Source organism: Orbilia oligospora (genome assembly GCF_000225545.1).
Source record: "Orbilia oligospora ATCC 24927 unplaced genomic scaffold scaffold00080, whole genome shotgun sequence".
Classification (NCBI taxonomy): domain Eukaryota; kingdom Fungi; phylum Ascomycota; class Orbiliomycetes; order Orbiliales; family Orbiliaceae; genus Orbilia; species Orbilia oligospora.
This window is the reverse complement of record NW_011645637.1, coordinates 63900-84725: the sequence shown is the minus strand read 5'-3', so window position 1 is coordinate 84725 and position 20826 is coordinate 63900. Positions and strand designations below refer to the sequence as shown.

Genomic DNA, 20826 nt, shown 5'->3' with positions numbered 1-20826 from the left:
TCTATATAAGTAAGTAGCTTTGACATCTGGCTTGGGTTTAAGGTATACTCTCTTGACGAGGAATCAATCCCGGGGTTTAGATTTATGACAGCTTCGAGCTCGTGAGCTGGGTTGGAAATCGATCTAGTTATAGCTTAAAGGTATTACGTACGGGATTTCACTGGAGGAATGCTCTTTTCTTGCTTTCTCTTGTTCTTTTGTTATTAAAAGCCAATAGACATGGATTACTTAATTGTATGAACCTACTTCAAATTTATATTTATATATAGAGAACTGTTTAGTCATAAGAAAGGTAGGAGAGTCGTGTGATGAAGAGTCTGAAGAGGTTCTGGATGTTTATTTTTTTGTATCTTTTTACATAATTTTTATTATGGGGACAGCTGGCTGGAATGTAGAATATGTACGATGCATGCTATTTTATTTGTATGTAAATTGATACTTACTTGCTTACTTCGAGGGTTAATTAATTGTAATTGGGATGGACATACGATGTCAGGCCTAGCTGAAGTATGTTACGGTTGTCTCTCACGGACGGAAGAAGTAGGTAGGTAGGTAGGTACCTCTCTGCGTGCGACTGGTTTGTCATATAAACCGTTTCATAAAATAAAAGAATTCGGTTATCTATCGGCGGTTTTATTCTATTCTATTCTATTATATACTTAGGTAGTCTGGGCTAACCAGTCGAGCTTAAAGTTAACCCCAGACCGGCATTGTTTAACGGTATTTTTTTTTTCGAACGAAACGTGGGGTTTATGTTATTGTTATAGACGGTTGTACAAGAAAAAGGAAGGAAAAAACTTATTACGGCGGCGCTAGGAATTTGGATAGATAGATAGGTAATGATGGATGGATGGATGGGGTGAAATGCATGGGAAGGAAGTAGGCAGGCAGGAAGGTTGCTGAATGTAGCTGGGGGGCCGGCCGGGAACGTTCGAACTGATAAGGACCCTTTCGTTGTTGCAGTTGAATTCGGGTGGGTTATATATTTGACATGGTTCCGTCGTCGCCGTTGCATTTGTTCTTCTTGTCTTTTTTATCGATCGAACATTGTTTTTCTGGGGGAGCCTTTTTGGTTGATCGGTTTCCTTTTATCCGAATATTTAACTGTGGTCTGATTGTGTTTTCTTTTCTTCTTCTTCTTCTCTTTATCTCTTTTCCCCTCTTTAAATCTTTCTTTTTTTTTTAAGAACTTCTTTCGTCTTTTTAAAACCATCGATATCATCGTCAATTGATATTCTTCTTTCGAACGGGAAGAGAAAAAAAATATATATATATTACATTTAGTCGTCCACCCCTTCGCATTCTTCGTCGCTGGTCTGTTGCGTCAAATCGGAGTTTTGTTACATAATAGGTTGGGTGTTCCATACATACTTCCGAGGTGATTGGATCGTTACGTACGAGAAACTGGGGGTTTCGGTTAGGGCCTTTTTTTTTCTGGAACGATTTAGTTACAGCTGCCCGATTGATTTCGATTGGATATCGTATATAATATAATTTACGATGCATTTGAGTCCGCGAGAGGTATTTTTCTCATCCCGTTTTTTTTTGACACCTGCTGGTTTAGTCTGTTCTTTCTTTTTTTTTGTATTTTTGGTTTGTGGGATGGATTTACTTGGCTTAAAGCTTGTATTCCCTTTGTTTTATTTACCACGGGTACATGTGGTATTTTTGGAATCAACGCGGTTATCGAGTTTTTATATTTATATATTCTTGATGGTATTCTGGGAGAAGGTATGATGGATATGCTAATTGGAGTTTTAATGATGAACAGATCGATAAGCTCCTTATAGCCCAGGTTGGGCAGCTCGCTCAGCGAAGGCTGGCGAGGGGGGTTAAGCTTAATCAGGTCGAGGCATTGGTATGTCCTTCTTTCTATACTGCGGGTTTTCATCTTTTTTTATTGATGGTCGTGTGATGTAGGGGTTGATTGCGAATAATCTGCATGAGGTACGTTTACACTATTCATATCTATATAAAACAGCAGAGGAAACTAAATAAAATTGATAATTACTAGTTAATCCGCGACGGCAACCACAGCGTCGCCGACCTAATGGACCTCGGCAAAAAGATGCTAGGCCGTCGCCACGTCCTCCCATCCGTCGTCTCATCCCTTCACGAGATCCAAGTGGAAGGAACGTTTAAAGATGGTACTTATTTGGTTACCGTTCATCACCCCATTTCTTCCGAGGAAGGGGATTTGAAAATGGCGTTGTATGGAAGCTTTTTGCCCGTGCCGGATGATTCTGTTTTTGGACCTGTGGTTGAAGAAGAGGTTTATGAGTATGAGAGACAACCGGGGGCTGTGGTGGCTGTTAGAGGGGTTGTGAAGTTGAATGAGGGGAGGAAGAGGGTGGGGGTTAGGGTTACTAATAAGGGGGATAGGCCGGTGCAGGTTTGTTTTATTCTCTTCTTTCTTTATTTTCTAAAATATTTTATAGATGGCTGATGATGGTATTTAGATCGGATCCCACTACCACTTCATAGAAACCAACCCACAACTCTCCTTCGACCGTCTCCAAACCTACGGTTTCCGTCTAGACATCCCCGCCGGAACAGCCGTCCGTTTCGAACCAGGCGACACCAAAACCGTAACCCTAGTAGAAATCAGCGGTAACCAAATAATCCGCGGCGGGAACAACATCGCCTCCGGAAAAGTAGGAACCCTAACACCAGAAACCATTCTCGAAAGACTATCAAAAGGAGGGTTCCAACATGTCGAATCCCCAGTTTTGGATATTAGTAATATCTCAACCGCTAGTATGGAAAGAGAAGCTTACGCGGCGATGTTCGGACCTACTACTGGTGATTTGGTCAGATTGGGGGATACGGAGTTGTGGGTTAAAGTCGAGAAGGATTATACGGTTTACGGCGATGAATGTAAATTCGGTGGTGGGAAGACACTTAGAGAAGGGATGGGACAGGCCAGCGGACGTGGGGATGATGAATGTCTTGATTTGGTGGTGACGAATGCATTGGTCGTTGATAGTACTGGGATATATAAAGCTGATATTGGGGTGAAAGATGGGGTTATTGTCGGGGTTGGGAAGGCGGGGAATCCGGATGTTATGGATGGGGTTGATGCTGGGTTGGTGGTGGGGAGTAATACGGATGTTATTGCGGGGGAAGGGAGGATTGTCACTGCCGGAGGGGTGGATTCGCATATTCATTTTATTTGTCCGCAGCAGATTACGGAGAGTTTGGCGGCGGGGATTACGACTTATATTGGTGGGGGGACGGGGCCGAGGTATGTTCCTTTCATCTTTCTTTATATATATCTAATTTTTTATGTAGTTGGTGGAGTTGGCTGACGGGGTTTTGATGGGGGGAAGTACTGGGACGAATGCTACGACTTGTACGCCGAGTAAGACGTATATTAGGGATATGCTTCAAGCGTTGGATACATATCCTATCAATGTTGGTGTTACGGGTAAAGGTAACGATAGTGATCCTAAGGGTCTGAGGGATCAATGCGAAGCTGGAGTTATTGGGTTGAAGTTGCATGAGGATTGGGGGACTACTCCTGCGGCTATCGATACTTGTCTTTCGTACGTATCCTCTTTCTTTCTTGGTGTCTATTTTTTTTGGAATGCTGATTTTAATATTTTTTATTTTTGTTTTTATGTAGGGTCTGTGATGAGTATGATATCCAGTGCTTGATTCATACCGATACGCTCAATGAATCTGGATTTGTGGAGTCTACTATTGAAGCTTTCAAGGGGAGGACCATACATACCTATCACACCGAAGGTGCAGGCGGTGGTCATGCACCGGATATTATTTCTGTGGTTGAACATCCAAATGTTCTGCCGTCGAGTACTAACCCCACACGACCTTTTACAAAGAATACGTTAGATGAGCATCTCGGTCCGTATCCCTCCTTTCTACTAATCTCTACCTAGATGTCAAGTTTACTAATCACTTTCTTTTTGATGGAATATAGATATGTTAATGGTCTGCCACCATCTCTCCAAAAACATCCCAGAAGACGTAGCCTTCGCCGAATCTCGTATCCGCGCGGAAACAATAGCAGCCGAAGACGTCCTCCACGACACAGGAGCAATCTCAATGATGTCATCAGACTCCCAAGCCATGGGACGATGCGGAGAAGTAATCCTTCGAACCTGGAAAACCGCATCTAAAAATAAACTCCAACGCGGCTATCTATCCGAAGATTCTGGTTCCGGAGCCGATAACTTTAGAGTTAAAAGATATATATCCAAATATACCATCAACCCAGCTATAGCGCATGGAATGTCACATTTGATAGGATCTATAGAAGTTGGAAAATTAGCGGATTTGGTATTATGGACCCCTGGGAATTTTGGAGCGAAACCGGAGTTGGTGGTTAAAAGTGGGTTTATTGCGTACGCTCAGATGGGGGATGCGAATGCTAGTATTCCGTCCGTTCAGCCGTTTTATGGGAGGGAGATGTTTGGGAGTAGAGTTCCTGCTAAGAAAATTATTTGGGTGAGTCAGAGGAGTTTGGAGAATGGAAGTGTGGAGGGTTATGGATTGAAGAGTAGGGTTGAAGGGGTGAAGGTTTGTAGGGGCATTGGGAAGGGGGATATGAGGTTTAATGATTCGATGCCGAAGATGAGGGTTGATCCGGAGAGTTATGTGAGTTTTTTTTATTTCTTCCTCTTTTTTTTTTTTTTTTTTGGATTTTTGGTGGTGAAGGGGTTTATACTGATTGGAATTTGGGATGGATAGGTTGTGGAGGCGGATGGAGTGAAGTGTACGGCTGAACCGTCGGCGGAGTTGCCGTTGACGCAGGGGTATTTCTTGTTTTGAGGGTGATGGATACGTAACAGAGGGAATGATTTGGTGATTATTTTTTTTTTTTAAGATTTTAATGTTTATACAATACAAGGTTATGGTTTTAGGATTGAAGGTTGTGATTTGTATTAGCTAGTTGGTTAATTGGTTTACATGTATTGGTATTTTTGAAATGCATGAAATATTAATTCGAATTAACTTATTGCACCCTTACATACATCGTGAAGACATTGATTTCGATGCTGTTTGAATGTCGAGTTTTGGTGGATATATCGAAGAAGGTATTTAAGTAGGTTAGCTATCTAGGGCTCGGGTGGTGAATACGGCATGTCATGTTCTGGATAATTATAAGCGACGTGTTGGTTAGGTTGTATTTGTTCGGTAGTTAAGCATAAGCGTGAGTTAGTCTCGTATCCATGAGTATGCCTCAAAATCATATCATATGCATGCCAGATCCTTTCTTCCGACATAGAATTCGCAAATATCGATTAAAATCCGAACCCGTTCCTATTTGTCACAGGTCTACTCGAGGCACCCGGCTGGAGGGGTTATATATATATATATTTAATCGATTCCGACTGGGGGTTTGTTAATAATTGCGACCCAACGTCGAACAGAATTGCAGAATTAGATAGTAGCGGAGCAAGCAACAGAATTAATTCTTGAAACTACTATCATAGTTTCTTGACCGCCGGGTAGTTGAGACGATAATGAATGGGTCTCATTCTGCGTTAGTTCCGTGTGTGATATGTGGAGCGAGGATTGTGTTTGCGGAAACAGGGATGGGGTGGGCTGTTGGGATGGCGAGGGGGTGGATGGCTGAGGCGTATTTTTGTAAGTTTATTTATTTTATTTATATATTCATCTCCTATTTATACTGAAATTATATTCATATGTGTAATGGGATGTTAATTTAATATTTTTTTAATATGATAGTAACAATCGATAACAAACATCCTCCACCATACATCTACCTCGACATGGGATACCTAATCAACACCCCTCCCAAAACCAACATCGTCGAACCAGAAGTTTACGACTGCGATAGCGAGGAGTTCGTCCGTTCCGGTGCAAAAGTATGTCCGATACAATCTGGTCAAGAATTAGAAATCTACGATGGAAAATGTTATGCTTTACATGAGAAATGCTGGGATGTGTTTAAAACTGTTGCGATGAGGGTTTTTGGAATACAGAGGGATGGTGTTGAGATTAATGAACGGTATTTGGAGATTTTAGTGGGGGTGTTGGATGGTGGGAAGGTTTTGGATGAAGGAGGAGGGGGGTATAGACTTGGATTTGCGCATGGGTTTGGGGATGATGTTGAGATTGAAAGGTATTGGAGACGGTTGAAGGTTTATGGAGATGGTGAGGCTGCTGGGGGTATGAGGTCTTTGGAGGTTCATAAGAAGTTTGAACAGAGACCGTTTGGGGGGTTTGTTAATGTTGGGAAACCGGAATTGGTTGTGGGGGGTGGTGGTGTTGATACTGATAGTACTAATAAAGGTTTGGAGAATAAAATCGATGCTGTTGGGGCTTTAAAAGGAGAACTTGGAAGGAATGGGATGGATTATGTTGGTGAGGCGGTTAGGGAGGATGGGTATTATGTACCCGCGATCGATGGGTTACCTGTTGAGATTTTGTGGAGGGTTTTGGAGTTTTTAGGGGGTGATGGGGTTATTAAATTTGGAATGGTGGAAGGGGGAGGGGAAGGAGGGAAAATAAAAAGAAGGGTTAGAGTTCCAGAGGGGGTTTGGAAGAGGGAGTTTAGAGTTAGAGGGGAGGTTGGATGGGCTGATGAGGAAGGGTATTGGGCTGGTAGGGAGGATATGTCGTGGTTTGAAAGGTTTTTGAATGTTAGGTTGAGGATTGGGATGGATGAGAAAGGGGTCGGGTCTTTGGTGAATTTGAAGAGGGTTTTTAGGGTTTGTGAGGGGGTTTTGGATGTTATTGTTGATGTTGATAAGGGGAGGGTTGAGGGGGAAGAGGGAGAGGATCTTTTGGATAAACGGGGGTTTAAGGTTGTGGTTCTTCCGAAGGGGAGGGGTGAGGTGGATAAGTATTTGAAACTTGAGGGGTTGAAGGCTAAGGGGGTTATGGTGTCTTATACTGGGTCTGGAAAGATGAGGTTTGTGAGTGGGATGAGGTTTTTGCCGGGAGGAGAGGGGATTGGGATTGTTAATTTGGAGGATGAGGTTTATTGTGAATTGTTTAGTAAGGTTCCTGGGGGGGTTATGGTGCTTAAGGTTTGTTTTGGGGAATTTGGGATTAAGAGTATTACGACTGTGGTTGTGGATGGTGGTGAAGGGGATTTGGAGGTTGGTACTGGTGAGAAGGGTGTTAGTGAGGTGAAGTTCATTGCGGGGCCGGACGGGGTGGATATTGGTGGAGTGAGTGTTTCTATTGATACTTACAAGATCACAGCTTTTGGAATCGACTGTGATGCTTTTATTCTGTGAGATAGTTGTTAATTTATATTCATTTGAATGGTGTATTTTATAGGAGTTATAGAAGTTTAAGTTGAAGTTCGAGATATATATTCAAATTGAAGTTGAGAGATTGTTGTATTTTGTGCGTTGCCGAGTTACGTGATACAAGCAACGCCTTGGCCGAGTTTTTATCCCAGTCGCCCGAACATTTCTTTTGCTTTTCATTTCAAATCCAAATTCCAAAGACAAAGCCAATTGTCCTTCTCGATCCACCGCCAAAATGTTCGCCCGTTCAGCATTCGCCACTGCTACGCGTAGCTCCTTCTGCTCTTTCGTCCCTGCTGCCTCTCGACAGGTATATTTAACCCCTCCAATTGCATATATATATATATATGCCCCTCCATCCATTGGCTAAGAATCGGGCTGACGTCATTTTTTTTTTTGTGGTTTTCTTTTTTGGGGTGGTATAGAGCACCCGTAGGTTTGCATCCGAGGCTGGGAAACCACAGAAGGGGACCCAATTCTTGCAACCAAGGAACTTTGTTTATGTAGCTGGTGGTGCCGTTGCCGCTGCCTTTGGATTGTATTGGATTAAGGGACAGCCGAGTTTCTTGATCGAACCGGTTAAGCCGGCTATCCCGACCTTGACCGGGGAGGATTGGGTTGATTTGAAGGTAGGGGTTTCATAATTTCGATACGGAGGGAGGGTTTTGGGGTAGAGCTGATGGTGGTGGTGGTGGAATAGTTGATCAAAGTTGAGCCTTATAATCACAATGTATGTTCACCCCTGGCATCTTTTATGCATATTGATGGATCAATGCTGATTGAGTAAAATAGACTAAGAAGTTCATCTTCGAACTGCCATCGGAAGACCATACCAGCGGTCTCAAGACTGCCTGTACGCCTTCGCACCCCATTCTAACAAATTATCGGGCTATGCTAACCGTTTACTGCATAGCTGCCATCTTGACAAAATTCACTCCTGAGGGCGGAAAACCAGTCATCCGTCCCTACACCCCCATCTCCGACGATGATGCTAGAGGCTACATGACCCTCCTCGTCAAACAGTACGAGAAGGGTCCCATGTCCACCCACCTGCACGAGATGGCTCCCGAACAACGTCTGTTGTTCAAGGGACCTATTCCAAAGTATCCATGGGAAGCCAACAAGCACAACCACATCGCTTTGATCGCCGGTGGTACCGGTATCACCCCCATGTGGCAGCTTATCCGTGCCATCTTCAAGAATAAGGAGGATAAGACCAAGATCACATTGGTGTTTGGAAATATTGCCGAGGAGGATATTTTGTTGAGGCAGGAGTTGGCGAAGTTGGAGAATGAGTATCCGCAGAGGTTTAGGGCGTTTTATACGCTGGATAAGCCACCGAAGTAAGTTTTATTTTTTACGTAGTATTTTTTTTAATTGGAAGAAACGCGAGTGGAGACTAATTAATGTTTTAGGGAATTCGTTGGAAATAAGGGATTCATCACTAAGGAACTGCTCAAGCAGGTTCTTCCAGAACCTAAAGAGGATAACATCAAGGTCTTCGTTTGCGGACCTCCCGGCTTGATGAATGTTATCAGTGGTAATAAGAAGAGTCCTAAGGATCAGGGAGAGCTGGTTGGTATTCTGAAGGAGTTGGGATACACCCCCGAGCAGGTTTATAAGTTTTAGATAAGAAATATACCTTTTTTTCTTTCGAAAACTAGAACACAGATGTACTTTTATTAGATGGCTAGTTATGAGATATAAAATGCCTCTTAAGCTTACTTGCTTGTTCTTCTTGTTCTTATTCTCATTCTTATCCCAGTCTTTATGCATGAGTACTACATAGTATGTATGTACTACTTAAACTAAGACAGTTATACCAGATTGAAGCTTATGTAAGCCAGATGATGCGAGTTTGATGTGTTGATGTGTTGCCAGGCCTGACGTATCCGCGACCCAGGCCAGCCGCTCAGCGTGTTGATGTCGTTGCTCCTCCGCAAAACACCAAATAACACCATCCGCCGACACCATCATCGCCGAGAACTGCACCGAAACCACCGGAATCACCAAGCTTCAACGTCGGCTGAGCTTATACAAGCTGTATATACCCGTTTTGGCCGCAGTAGCGCCTTCTTTTGACCCGGTTTGTACGGCGACATAGCTCTCTCTCTCTCTCCTGCAGACTGCCCCATTCCAATAGAGGGCCTGCTCTCGGCAACTATACCTTCCTGGCAAGATCCAACATCCCGCCGTCGTCGCGCTTTACCCAGTCGCGCCGGTAATAACTTCCCGTTCGACCCAAAGGAAACAAAAAAAAAAACTGCCGCATTCCTTGTCTTTGGCCCTTGGCCCTTCCTTTCCCCTTATCCCGTATTCTTATACCTCGGGCACGAGCACGCGCTCAAGAAGTGGCCTGCCATGCCACCCCAGGCCGGCAAGGGCAAAGGCAAATCCCGAGGCGGCGGCAGCTCAAGTACCTCTAATCGCGGTCGTAGCCGCAGCCGTAACACGACTCCAGCCTCCATGAACGACCACAGTTCCTCCGTGTCCGAGCAACAGCTCGCCGCCGATAGACGAGAGGATGCCGAACCGGCGACCTATGCGAATGTCTTCCAGCAGTTCTTAGTCTCTGCGGATTCGTATACGAGTAGTGCGCAACCGTCGCAGTTCGTACCGGCGATATCATCTTTGGACCAGCTCCTGAAGGATTTGACGGATTTGAGAGAGCAGGCGGATAAAAGGAAATCGACTGTGGATAGGAAGATTGTTAAGATAGAGTTGAAGTTGGAGAAAATTACAAAGGAAGAAGAGGAGAAGGTATGGGAATATTATCATTTATGCGCGCGCGCGTGTGTGTGTGCGTCCGTGAAAGGGTGATGTGCTGATGGCTGGTTGCTTGTTAGAAGAATGAGGGCATTAAGTCTGAGAAGGAAGATAAAAAGAAGAAGAAGGATAGAGCTATGAGCTCGGAAGGTAACAATCACCGTCCTCATGCATTGGGCGCTCATAGTACAACGTCGCAGAACCCTTCTACTGCACATATTAAGGGTTTGTGTCCCTCCCACAACAACCTCACCTTCAAAAAAAGAACCCAATTACTAAATCGAATCCATCAACAGAAGAAGCAGACGAAGGCCGGGCTACGAACACTAAGAAACGGAAAGCATCCGCCTCGCTTGAAGTCGACGAAATGGATGAACAACCAGCAAAATCACCTAAGAGGGAAGCTGCTGAGGATGATCAACCAGGATCCGAAGACGATGAGCAACCTCCTCCTATGGCCACCCTTCTAATTGCAGAGGAACTATCCAACGACCCCGCTGACTACGAAATTGGAACCGTTTACCCGGACACGACTGTTGACGAAAAACGAAAGATATTCTCCGTCGCCCAGTATCCTATGATAGATATTTCGGACTTGATACCCGGAGACCCTCCGGATGAAGACTTTAGTAGAGCCAAGCCGAATTCACAAATTGCTATGAATACATTTTCTTCGTATATTGAGCCTTATTTTAGGCTCTATACGGAGGAGGATTTGGCATTTCTGAGGGAGAGAGTACGTTCCTGGTTGACTGCCAAACTCCTATGATGCATTGCTGACGTGGATTTTAGGGTGATAGAATCGGACCGTATCTTATTCCGGCCCTCGGACGACCATATAAGGATGTGTGGTCCGAGGAAGACGGGTCACCATACGAACCTACCTCGACAGGTCAAGAACACGTCGCTCTCGGCAAGCCCGATGATCTTCGAGATGAAATTCTAGCAAAGAATACTATTTCTCTCGGCCCGTTGCTTTCTCGAGTTATGTCAGGTCTTGTTGTAGAGGATATTGACGAGCCTACGGTAGCAAGCGGCGTAGGCCTCACCAACGGAGCTGCCGGTGGGCTAGATGTGATCATGGAGAACGCGGAGTCTACTTCAGGAATAAACGGTATGACGAATGGCGCTGGTGGAGATGAGCCTAGAGGTGCAACTCTACGCCCTGTCGCCGCTACGTCGCTCAATCTTCCTGAGGGTATTGTCTCATCCAAAGACTGGAAGATATCCGTCAACAGACCCGAATTCTCATCTCTAGAAGAACGTATCAGGCAAGAGATGATTTATATGGGAATGGTTGGCCCGTCTGATACCTTTCATTTTGCTGATAAACAGGACGATGAAGTTTCAGCACGTCTTCGAGAGCTACAAACTGAGTTGCGAACTGTTTCGATTCGAAACGGAGCTCGTAAAACGCGACTTGCTGAGCTACTTGGGGAGCAACTTGCTTATCAGGAATACGCGACTATCCTCGATGACCTGGATAAGCAAGTTGATCAGGCGTATTTGAAACGAACTCGAGGGATGAAGGCTAAAAAGAAGAAGCCGTTTGCGCATCATAACGCCAACGCGGCACAAACGGCACGTCCTGGCATCGGAGATATGGCGAAGACATTGATGGAAAGACGAAGGAAGTGGAAGGATACCGTTGGACCCGTATTTGATAAAGATGTAACCCGGATTCCCGACAAAACGATATTCGACGAGGATATCATGAGAGGACTGGAGGCGAAGGAAGCTACCGGTGAGAGCATGGAAGACGACTAGCTGTCGGAATCTCATCGAATCAAGGTAGAATTTGAAATGGCAGGTTGGGTCGATAACTGGTTTACGAAAAGACGCGAACGGATGGATCATCTTGATGATGCGGCTAGCGACTCTGGAGCCGTAGTCGATCCGGATGAGACGATTGAGGAGATACATTTTGATTCGGATTTTGATTCGGATGCTACCATTCCTGATCCGAATTTTTTAAACGGATATGGAAGTGAAAGCGATGAGGATGAACTTGGACTCCCCGGTCAGTTAGATCTGATACTGAAAAGAGGTGTCTTTTCTACACGGCGACCGCGTTGATCATTTTTCTTCCCCTGCATTTATTCTATAGTTTTTTTTTATTCCCCCTTCTCCCCTTTTCTCTTCTTATAACTGCATACCGGATTAAACGATGTATTCATATACTCCAGTTTAATTCATGGCGCTCCTTCCTCACTCCTGCTCATTATCACTTTTTTTCCTTTTTTTTATTATTATTAGTTGTTTTTATCATTCGCTTTTTGCCTAGCTTCATTCTAAGGTTTTATGCTTCGTCTTTTTTTTTTACAATTAACTATCGGCGACGACCAGGAAACGGCGTTATCGGTGTGTATGATCCTTAAGCTTAAAGTTCCTCCCCTCCTCCCTTCTCCCTCCTCCATCATCCTCATCTATTCTTTTTTATTTCGTTTTCTCTCCTTTTTTTTTTTAATAAAAGAAAAAAAATGTAATTTAAATACTTCGTTCGTTCTCTCATGGCGTAATAATATATGCTGTGGATTATATGCAATAAGCATAAAATGCAATTCGAAAAAAAAAAAAAAAGGTTTAATAATATACTCTGGTAGTTTGGTTTTTTAAGTTAGGATGGTAGGCCAGGGGTGGTACTAATATTTGGATCGTGAGGTGATGTGAGGGTTTGTATGTGTGTATGTGAAGGTATGTGAAGGCGGTGGGTATATGGTATTCACTGGTATACAGGTACTAGATACTGGTTGTGGAGTTAGGTATATATGCTTATGTTTACTCGATTTAATTGTGGTTGATCATGATCGATTGGGTTGATCGATTCGAGGGTGGTATTGATATATTATCATGGCAATATGCAGTTGCAGAATGTACCCCCTCTCTCTCCCTCACAGGGTTTGGGAATGAGATAAAGATTTTATGTATCACAAATAAACTTTTTCTTCCCCCCGTTCTGCAGGGGTGGTTACTTTCGATTCAGCTCCTGTAATACTTTATACTCCGGCTTGTGTTAGCGAGGAGAGTGTTAATTAACATCAATTCATATGATATGATATACCAGGTGCGTACGTAGGCATGCGTATACACTGCAATTTACTTGGCCCTTAGCTATAGGTAGTTAGAAATATATTATTATCAAAAAAAGGATATGGATCGTGATGAAAGGGGGGTTTAAACTGTGTACGATAGAACTAGTTAGATTAATTTTGTTGAACGTTGTTATATATGCATATGCCTAGGTAGTAGTGAGGTTTATTAGTCAACTATCAACTAGTCGGGGGGAACATAGCAAGCCGGTATATACGTACACCTAGTAACTTAAGTACTGACCTAGTAGGAGGTATGTACCTAGCTGAGTGATTTGGGAGTAACGGTAAATTAATTTTAATTGGTTCGCATCAGTACTATGCCTTTGTAGTGTGTATTTGTGTAACTTATAACCTGGGCCGAAATGTACTAGAATAGAATAGAATATTAATACATATCTAGTCTGGGGGACGCTCACCCTCTGCCTTGGAGAATACACATATATATATGGCACGGGCATGGGGCGTCTAGTACTAGGTAGCTAGCTAGGGGACTAGTCGGGACGGGAGGGGGTTGTACGACTGTATCTGAAGTATCTGTTGTAAGGCATTTGTACATTGGAATAGGCAGTAGGTTAAGTTGGGGTGTTATCTAGCTAGGCTACGGATTTCGTGAGATCATGGGCAAAAAAAAAAAAGTATAAAAAGGGAAAAGAGGGTATATTTAGAATCTGATGGAAAGCGGCCTGGGGTGTTCTTTGTAGTTGCTGATATTACTAGGCCGGGTTAAGTATATAATTAATTTATTTAGGTAGATAAAGCGGGTGATAGATAATATAGGGACATATGCCTAAACAAGTTATAGTTGGCGGTAAGTCGACAATTAATTTGGTGAATAGAGCGGTTAGCACTACGTTTTCACTTAAGAGCTTGCAATTCTCAGGCTACCGCTTTTATTAATTAGTGAGCCTTAATATCTCCCGGGAGAGCATAGAATAAATTAGTACTATGGGTTACGGGCTTATTTTATAGAAATGGACATGCACCGAGAAATTCAATAGTAATATATGTATCAACCCGCAAATAAAGGCTGTTTCGATTGTTCCATCATGTCTCTGAATAATACAATTAACCTTAGCTAGTTCTACAAATACTCCAAAGTCACGATACAATACACCGCCTTTTTAGGATACCCATCGGATCGGATCACCAAAAAAAGTTCAAGGTGTGCATGTGGTGGGGGAAAATACCCGGTTCTTACGAAATGATCCTTACGCTAGCTAGCTATAGCTAAGTAATATACAAACTAGTAACTTATACATCGTAATCTCAAAATCCTATCGCTACATAAGTACATTTCTCACAAATTAGTCAGTTCCGATCCAGACCTCTGACGTACAGTATACTATAGTGGGGTTTATACACCCACCCACCCACCCACCCATAGCGTAACCTAGCTTATAAGGCTTAGCGTAGGTAGGTACTTACGATGAAATGTACTTCCTTAGCTTATAGCTAGTCTAAAAGTATAGATACTTATATAACTCCGGCTAGCCTTACCCGTATCGACAATGGTATCAGCTAGCTATATATATGGGGAAAAAAAACTTAATATCCATATTGCATGTACCCCACATCGTATTTACATCGTTGCGGGATGATGTAGACCAAAAGTCCAACAGGGGGGGTGGAAACCACCTCGACCCGGTTCTTGACGGAGTTTCTACCTAGCTCGATCTGACTTTTCTTAATTACGGGGGGTGACTTGGCTGATATAATAATTCTGTATTAAAAAATGGAAAAAAGAGGAACAAAAAAAAGAGTTAGATGAAGGTGAATGGAAAAAAAAAAGGGGGGAAACTAGCTTTAATACTATTCGCTCATGTCTCCTTGTTCGAATTACAAGCATGATAAACATTTGAAAAGGAAAGAGAAGTTGATTAAGAAGTCCTAATATATATATATTAACAGTCCTTCTCGCACAACACAGGAGAACGAAAATGAGTTTTAGAGGACGAAGAAGGATGGACAGGAGCGGAAGAGAACTGCGATGTTTTGAAGGGCGAGGACAAATAAAAGGTTTACGGTAGAAGGAAAGAGATCCTTTGTCAAAATAGACCAAGGAAAGCAAAAGGAAAGAAGAATAAAACAATTTTAAATACGAACAGGCAGGCTAAAGGGAAAGCAATACATGTATGTTGCATGTTGTAGTCAGAAACAAAGAGAGCAAAGTTCGAAGGTCCGAAGATAAAACACCAGAAACTCCAGAATTAAAATTCCACCGAAAGAAATGAAAACGGTTGCGAAACAATAGGATTTACAAACGATAATAGAGAAGATAAAGGGAGGCCTCCATATTTCCGTCTGATAAGTTTGGGTTTGCGGGTTCTGTGATGATGATTTCCGTGCTCCCTCCTTGGCACGATATATGGGAGAATGGAATATATAATATACCTATATGGGTTTTCAGTTTTTTTTGTCATCAAAGACGCTAACACTGCCACGCTTCTCCTTCATGACCTGGATGAGTAAGCCGCTCACAGCCTCCATGACCTGGTTTAGATTACCTTCCAGAGCCTTGTGCTTGTCTTCAAGAGCTGCTATTCTTTCCAAGTCAGCAGGGTTGCTGGCAGCATTGTTGTTGCTGGCCTTGCGTTGTTGTGTTTCTAGCTTCTCAAGGCGCGCTTCGATCTTATCGAGGCGAAGCCTGGTCTCTGTCGTGAGAGCAGCAACAGGCGGTGCGGGCGCTGAAACGGAGTTACGAGTTGCACGACGGGTAGATGAGGTGATGACTGGAGCGGGAACCGGGTTCTCAAGCATTTGAAAACGAGTATTCACGTCGCTGTCGAGCGTGGAGAGCTTATCTTCCAACTTAGCGAAGCGTTGTTCAAACTCGGCTTCTTCATTGGAACGCTTTTCTTGCTCACTGATAAATTCGAGTCGTTGGGCATCAATGCGCTTACCCAGCTGGTTATCGTGTTCTGTTATTTTGTTGACCACCAAGTTTTTGACATCTTCGGTAAGTTTTGCCTCAAGTTTTCCCCAGTCTTCCTTGGTGTTACCGACATTTCCAATGGACCCTAATTTAGCCTCGAACTTGTCGAAACGCTCCTTGTTTTCTTTAGACAAGTTCCTAACCCTGCGGTAGTCCTCATGAAAGTCTCTTGTAAAACCATCGAAGACTTCCTTAGCAGCCTTCTCAATGATCGAAGCGTTGTCGGCTTGGGACTGCTTGGATTCAGCGAATTCTTGTCGAAGTGATTCCAAGCCGCTCTTGAGGTACTGCAAACGTTTATAGACAAGTTCATCCATCATACTAGCGTCATAGTCATCATCATCCTGCTCGGATTCCAAGTCAATCGTCGAGGAGGGTGTTGCGGGCCTTTGAGGGGTCTCAGCAAATGCCCTGATGTCCATCATCCTGGTCGCTGAAGAAGGGGTAGCGAGGTTAGGTGGAGTGGCGGTAGTGTTCATGTGATGATGAACTGGAACTGGAGTTGGCGTCGCCATAACTGCAGTCACCGGAGCGAGTGGAGCAGGGGCTATTGGAGCCGGTGCAATAGGTGCTGGAGTCGAAACCGAGCTGACCGCCGGAACAATAGATCTATTGATATTAATCGGTGTAAATCCGGTCTGTGGCGTAGCATCAGGTCTCATCATGGGAGCGACTGGAGCAGGAGTAGGTGCAGTGGGTGCTCCCTTGCGAGCACTTTGGTTTCCTTCCTTCTCATCTGCGATATCAGGTGGCATGACGAGTGTGAGGCTCTCACGATTGGGTGAAGAGGTACGCTTTCTCTTGATGCGAATTGGATGGGCAGAGCTGTCTGTACTGCGCTTCAGGGTGTTTTCAGTTTCGTTAGTTGTGCCAGAGAGTTCTGGGGTATTCCCAACTGGCTGCTGGGGGCCAGGGGTGTTCGTCGGGGAATCGGTTTCCATCATTATAATATTCTGGCCTGGGATGTCAGACGGATTGACATGCGACCACTTGATGGGAGTGACTCTCTTGCCAAGGGTAGGGCCGGGCTTGTACTTTTCAAGCCCGCCTCTTTCGACATTGAGAATGGCATCTCTGACATCAGCAGTAGTGATGGCCTTCAATCGACTCTGGAGGCCCTTGGTACCGTAGCCAGTCTCCTGAAGCTTTGTGATGAGGTTGTTCGCTAATTGGCGAGTAGACTCGTCGTCTTCTCGCCAGCCACCAAGGTCCTCGATGGTTCGAACCTGGTGGGACTCGAGATGAAACAACCAGTTCGGACGTCGATACTTGGTCAGTGATTCATTCTGCTCGTTGTACAACCTGTAAATGGTCGCTCGCCAGATTTCAGAAATAGGGACCTTCCCGGCACCACTAGAAAGCCATTGAGAGGTAGCTGACTGGTATGCAGGATCAGCCTGTCCGAGCTGTTGCTGAGATTGCTGGGACTGTGCAGCAAGTGTCTGAGCGTGAGACGCTAATAACTGTTGCTGAAGTGTATGCTCGTCGATACGAGCTTGACGGGCAGCTGGTGTCTCCGGATCCCCTCCAGCTCCAGTTCCAGCTCCAGCTCCAACGAATGGAGAGATGAACTCATGAGTCTCCTGACCCCCATTGGGATTGTTAGAAGAAGAAGCCATACCTAAAGGAGCAGCAGCTGAATGAATGGGGCGGCTGTCTAGCTCCGCGGTTGACGATGAATGGAAGTGAGGCTTTTGTTCTAAAAGTGATGAACGGGCCCTGGGGGGTAGATGAGAGAGCAAAGGAGCAGGAGTGGAGGAAGAAGCTTTTTCAGGCCGAGTATGAGCTGCTGTTGCTAAGGAGGGGGCAGGGGGCATATTTATGTCCCCTTGGCCACTGGGTTCGTCAGGTCGTGCGGCGTCGTTTCGGTTCTTCCACAAATGGAACACTTTCTCTGAAAGTTCCAGAAATTGATGCATAAGACTGGGGGAGACACCGACGAGAGTGCCAGCGCAGTTGATGTAGACGTTTTTCACACCGCTGTTAAACTGTAGTTATCGGCGGAAGGATTACAAAGTATCAGTATCATGACAGTATTAATTAAGGAAGTATCCGATGCATGCAAGGGCCGATTAATAGGCTTGGAATTGGATGCAATACAATATTAAAAAAGGTATGATCACGTGGAATGGACAATTGTTGGAATTTACTTCTTCCTTTCCTTCTTTTCTTTTCTTGTTATTTTGCACAAAAAGATGGGTTTGAAATGGATGCGAATGCAACTGCAATTGCATAAAGTTGGCTTATGCATGGAAGATAAGGTTCATTTGCAGATGCAAGGAAAGGAGAGATAAGATCATGATATGATATGAAGATAACTAAGAATGACAATATAGATATGAAAAAGATGAACTTACAGCATTGTCAAGACTTTCCATCAAAGCCTCCACCTGATCTCCAATTTCCATACTCCCATTAGCCAAAACCGGTTCTACCGCTTTGGGATAATTCGTAATTCTCTTGATAAGTGGCCAGAAGACTTCCCGCCGGCTCTCTTCGCTCACGGAAAAGGGATCTGGGCCCGGAACAACAATATTGGTAAAAATAGATATCGCATCAGATACTGCGAATGGGAAATAGAAAGATATGGTATCTGTTTGGTCGTGGGGTTGGCTATCGCGCCCGCCGGGGCCGAGAAAGACTCGGGCTTCCGAGGGCGTGGGCATGGTCATGTGGGGATCACGGGTCAGGAAAAGGGTAAATAGGTATAGAAAATCGGGCTACAAGCAGGAAGGACGTGGGTATACAAGATGAGAAAAACGTGGCAAAGGCAATTTTACTTAGTTAAGCATGTCCGTCGGTTCTGCTGGAAGAGAAATAAAAAATTTAAAAAAGACAAGCATTCGATCCAGCCAGAGGGAAAGTAAATAGGTATGAAAAAGAGGAGGAGGAAAAGAGGGCAAGATTAAAATGCAAGGCGGGCGAGATAAAAGTAAATAAGTAAAATTAGTAGCACAGGATAAAAGTAAAAGTAAAAGTAAAAGCAAAAGCTAACAAAAGCGACTAAAGTTGGGTAAATAAAAAGTAGGTATGTAAGTAAGCAGGTATACTCCGTACTTAGGTAAGTAAAGCAGAATAGCGGGCAGAACAAGTTTTAAGTTTTTTTTTTTTTTCTCTTTGGGGGGGAAATGCCAACCAACACAGTACGAGAATACTCCGTGCAAGGCGGGTAAACAGGTTAGACGGCTGGACAGGGAAGGGAGAGAAAGAACGTTAACGGAGAGGGATGACTAGAGGATAGGTAGTAACTAGAGGGGAAAGATCGAAAGGGTGGGAAGAAGAAGAAGGCAAAAAGAGAAGTTGGAAAAAAGAAGAAAAAGAACGGAAAAAGGGAAGAGGGAAAAGGTTAGCGGTGTTTCAGGGTTAGTACAGTATTAATATTAGCTAGAGAGGGACAGGACAGGACAGGACACAGTTAGATAAGTAAGTAAGTTGATTAAGCAGCTAAGCTTAAGTGGTGGTGTCGTAATAGAGTCCCTCGAGTTCGTTCACTTCTCAACCTGAGTTTAGCGTCGGACTTTTCGAGAGTTTCTAATTGTTCTGGGCTGACTGGGTTTCCTGTGTTGGGATGCTTCAAGCGAGCAAGCGCAAAGACCGGTTTATGCAATATTAATGCATGGAAGACGGTCAGATGTACTTACTTACCTAGCCTGTGGCTCATTACCGTGCGGGTCAGTAAGCCAGTCTATACGATAATATAAGAGAGAGTGTGTGTAGGTCAGCAAAGTCAGTAGTATACTATGTATAATATAGTATTAATCGTCGGCGTCCAGTCGAATCGGGTCGAGTACATATAGGATTTTAAATACCGAAGTAGGCATGTTGGAATAAAATTAAAAAAGCAGAGAACGGATCGGAAGGAAGGGATTTAGGTTTTAAACAAGGGAAGGGGCATCCCACCGCTAAATAAATACTACTTTACGATTGCAATACGACGGTACAGCAGCGCAACGATCGATCGAGTAAAATTTCTCTCTTCATTTGAGGCCCGTGTCAGGTCAGCTAGGTAATTAATTAGTCGACTGATGTTCTTTTCGTACCGCATTTGCATTTGCGGAAAGAAGCAAGGGCTAACGAGAGTTTAAACAGGCCACAGACGCACCTGTGGTCCTGGGATCCTCTGAAGTAATGTACCCGGCCAGCGGCATAAATGACTTGGCGCCGCCATAGAATGCAAATGTATAGATGGTATGCTTGTTATGTATGTGTCGTATGTATGCATATGCACACTTGTAGGTAAGTACTTACTTAAATATGTATGTACACACCAAACTATCTACAGGCCTGTCCATACTTCCAACTTTTGGGGGGGTCTCAGCCCGACCGTTTTTTTCCATCTCGAATCCAATATCCCCCACAGGAAAAGAGATAATATAATTATTAATTATATATCACATCATATTACGAAGACCGTTAATGCATCTGTGGGATTTCAAAACATGAAATGAGGTATCTACCCGTATCTAAGTCTAAGTATGTAAGAGCCCCTGACCAAAGGCGTGACTTTTCCCGTTCCAGCTTTCTTAGTTCCGAGTGTGCTGGCGCGTGTTGTCTCTCAAAAAAGCAACGAAGTCGATCTGTCCCAAATAGGAAACGGAGGGAAAAAAAAAAAAAAAAAAAAAAAGCTGAAAGGGAACTCGACATTAGTCAATTTTTAGTGTCGCACAAGCAATCAACTTCAGACACACTTTTTCTCTTCTTCGACTTTCTCTTCACGAGCACCCCAATCGCTTTGTCACGGTCGCTTCCTCGGACCAGTCTCGACCATGATATAAAAATTTGACCCTTC

The 20826-nt window shown here is 44.0% G+C and overlaps 6 protein-coding genes across 6 annotated transcripts; 5 read left to right on the top strand and 1 right to left on the bottom strand.

Annotated features, from left to right (window-relative positions):
• Positions 1 to 1713: 1713 nt before the first annotated feature.
• AOL_s00080g26 (uncharacterized protein) lies at positions 1714 to 4791 on the top strand (the record flags this gene model as incomplete). The annotated part of the gene is made up of 9 exons (XM_011124401.1): positions 1714 to 1731; positions 1772 to 1858; positions 1921 to 1947; positions 2015 to 2392; positions 2460 to 3244; positions 3330 to 3545; positions 3626 to 3864; positions 3941 to 4617; positions 4711 to 4791. 9 exons carry the CDS (start codon positions 1714 to 1716, stop codon positions 4789 to 4791), a joined length of 2508 nt encoding a protein of 835 aa, XP_011122703.1.
• Positions 4792 to 5705: 914 nt separating this feature from the next.
• AOL_s00080g25 (uncharacterized protein) lies at positions 5706 to 7232 on the top strand (the record flags this gene model as incomplete). The annotated part of the gene is made up of 1 exon (XM_011124400.1): positions 5706 to 7232. The coding sequence occupies one exon, from the start codon at positions 5706 to 5708 to the stop codon at positions 7230 to 7232; it is 1527 nt and encodes a 508-aa protein (XP_011122702.1).
• Positions 7233 to 7482: 250 nt separating this feature from the next.
• AOL_s00080g24 (uncharacterized protein) lies at positions 7483 to 8876 on the top strand (the record flags this gene model as incomplete). Its single annotated transcript, XM_011124399.1, has 6 exons — positions 7483 to 7557; positions 7673 to 7876; positions 7948 to 7977; positions 8040 to 8100; positions 8161 to 8590; positions 8663 to 8876. The coding sequence occupies 6 exons, from the start codon at positions 7483 to 7485 to the stop codon at positions 8874 to 8876; spliced, it is 1014 nt and encodes a 337-aa protein (XP_011122701.1).
• A 732-nt stretch (positions 8877 to 9608) lies between these two features.
• Positions 9609 to 11780, top strand: AOL_s00080g23 (uncharacterized protein; the record flags this gene model as incomplete). The annotated part of the gene is made up of 4 exons (XM_011124398.1): positions 9609 to 10007; positions 10094 to 10238; positions 10310 to 10749; positions 10806 to 11780. 4 exons carry the CDS (start codon positions 9609 to 9611, stop codon positions 11778 to 11780), a joined length of 1959 nt encoding a protein of 652 aa, XP_011122700.1.
• A 36-nt stretch (positions 11781 to 11816) lies between these two features.
• AOL_s00080g22 (uncharacterized protein) lies at positions 11817 to 12089 on the top strand (the record flags this gene model as incomplete). Its single annotated transcript, XM_011124397.1, has 1 exon — positions 11817 to 12089. One exon carries the CDS (start codon positions 11817 to 11819, stop codon positions 12087 to 12089), a length of 273 nt encoding a protein of 90 aa, XP_011122699.1.
• A 3419-nt stretch (positions 12090 to 15508) lies between these two features.
• On the bottom strand, positions 15509 to 18703 carry AOL_s00080g21 (uncharacterized protein; the record flags this gene model as incomplete). Its single annotated transcript, XM_011124396.1, has 2 exons — positions 15509 to 18025; positions 18395 to 18703. 2 exons carry the CDS (start codon positions 18701 to 18703, stop codon positions 15509 to 15511), a joined length of 2826 nt encoding a protein of 941 aa, XP_011122698.1.
• Positions 18704 to 20826: the final 2123 nt, after the last annotated feature.